The sequence below is a fragment of the Triticum dicoccoides genome, chromosome 7A, assembly GCF_002162155.2.
Source record: "Triticum dicoccoides isolate Atlit2015 ecotype Zavitan chromosome 7A, WEW_v2.0, whole genome shotgun sequence".
Lineage (NCBI taxonomy): Eukaryota > Viridiplantae > Streptophyta > Magnoliopsida > Poales > Poaceae > Triticum > Triticum dicoccoides.
Window position 1 is genome coordinate 36871855 of NC_041392.1, and position 2285 is coordinate 36874139.

The 2285-nt window shown below is 59.6% G+C and overlaps 1 protein-coding gene across 1 annotated transcript; it reads right to left on the reverse strand.

The window, feature by feature from the left end:
* Positions 1 to 262: 262 nt before the first annotated feature.
* LOC119331505 (protein EXORDIUM-like 3) lies at positions 263 to 1814 on the reverse strand. The gene has a single exon (XM_037604669.1). The coding sequence runs from the start codon at positions 1610 to 1612 to the stop codon at positions 575 to 577; it is 1038 nt and encodes a 345-aa protein (XP_037460566.1). The 5' UTR covers positions 1613 to 1814; the 3' UTR covers positions 263 to 574.
* Between the last annotated feature and the right edge of the window lie 471 nt (positions 1815 to 2285).

Genomic DNA, 2285 nt, shown 5'->3' on the forward strand with positions numbered 1-2285 from the left:
AAACGCATCCTTACTACTACGGAACAAAATGGCGACGCCCATCGACCATCATGGCGCTCCGTTGTTGATGCCGCACAGCACAGAGCACGCCCACCTGCTCACGAGACCCGTGATGAATGCCCATGGCCGGTCCATGCCAAGCTTGTGTACTCCCTGCCTGTGATCATTTCCATCTCGGAGCGCATTGTCATTTGCGGCCTCGTCTCCAATAATTGTACTCCTCCCAATGTTCTGCTACATGTTTCAAATATGCTACTAGTAATAATGCCAATCAAATTTGAACGAACCCGAGCGGGGAAGGAAATGGACAAAATGTCATCAAATTTGAACATCCAAAACATTGTCCGCACGCAGGCATACCAACCATGAGCCAGCCACTGGGCTCACCGGACCGGACCACCATGCTTCTTCGGCTCACTGACTCTATACAAGAGAGAGGAAACGCTCCCATGGCCGGCCATGGATGTCCCGAGGAAGGAATCCAATGCCGGAGGAAGGAGGAACACTACTACCGCTAGCGCTACGCTAGATGCGGCGAGGGTGCGGCGGCGGTGAGACGAAAGAGACGCTAGTGCTAGTGCTGGTCGAGCGCGTTGGGGCCGGAGCAGTAGCTGCGGTAGGGGTCCCAGACCCACTGCACCAGGAACCTGCGCCCGCCGACGCCGTTGAGGTTGTAGGAGGCGCCGGACCTGCCGTCGGTGAGCAGCTGGCCGGTGTAGGCGCCGCCGCCGCCGGTGCCGTAGATGCCCTCGCAGAGGTCGGCGATCTCGGTGGGGAAGGAGGGGTCCCCGCCGGCGTACCACGCGTTGGCCAGCGGGTTGGACGCCATCTCGGCCAGCTCGTGCGCGATGACGCTCACCATGCCGTCCACCCCCGGGTCGCCGTTGGGCGGCGCCTCGGGCCGGCGCCCCGGCACGTAGGCCGGGATGGCGAACGGGTAGGCGCACACCTCCGGGCACCGCCCCGCCGAGTTGCCCACCCACGCGTAGGGGAGCGTGTACCCGACCACGGACGGGAAGGTGAAGTAGTGGAAGCCGCACACCTGCCCGCAGAAGTTCTCCACGCGCACCTCCGGCGACGTGAGCACCAGGTACACCCCCCCGGCGTCCACGGGCAGCGGCCTGGTGCGCGCGGTCACCGCGTCCTTGACAACGGTCTGGATGTCCATCCGGGACAGCGAGGCCCCCCGCGACATCCGCGCGTCGCACTTCTCCTGGCCGAGCGCCACCACGGCCGACACGTTCGCCGTGGTCTGGTCCGTGTAGAGCCGGACGGTGCGCCACCAGTCCGCCACCGACGGCGACGGGACGGCGCCCTCCTTCTCCCCGGAGGCCTGCGGCGAGAGGGAGCGCAGGAAGGCGCGGATGGTGCGCTTCTGCTCGGCGGGCCAGGCGCCGTACCAGATCGGGTGGACGGTGATGTCGGCGGCGAGGACGGGGCCCATGTGGTACTCGAGCTTGACGAAGTCGGACGACCCCTCGAACTTCTTGGACGCGCCGAGGCCGGCCAGGGCGCCGCTGGCGTCGCGCGGCGGCCACGGGCGCCACGCCACGGCGAGCGGCGCCGCCGCGAGGGCGAGGACGAACACGAGGACGGCGCCGCGGTGCGGCATCTCGGCTGGCTTCGAGGGGAATGTCGCCTGGTTTACTTTACCGGAGGTTCTTGGCCGGGGATGCTTTATAGAGGGTGGGGAACGGTGGTGGTGAGAGTCTGAAATCCATGGAGTGAGAGTGAGAGTGTGGAGTGGAGAGGAAGACACGGGACAGTGCTAGCTCTTGGCTCGGCGCTTTTGGGGTTTCTTTGGCCCTCGGCGCGGCTTTGGTTTTGTCTGTGGATTAAGAAGAAGGGGAACGTGGGGTGTTCCTGCTAATAATCTATACTGCTCATTAACATTCATTCTACTGCCTCCGAATCTACCTGACAAGTTGAGTACTAGTAGGAGCATCTTCAATAGCAGGTGTATATTTGGATGTCTATATATTTATATAGACAATGGTTTAAAAAAATTCTTTTATATACACGTTCAGTTTTGCATCAGAATGTTTATATACAGGAACCATGACAGGTGGGCCGTCGCTGAGGAGAAGAAGAAATCATGACTGCAACTGAGTTTAGACAATGCCTTCACATTGTCCAGACGTGGACATTGTCGAGATCGATTTAGAGGATGTGTATATTTAAACGACCATATAGATAAGTTGTTGAACACCTGTTTTGAGATCACGTCGTGAAAAACGAGTATAGATATTCATATAGACAAGCTATTAGAGATGCTCTAAGAAAGA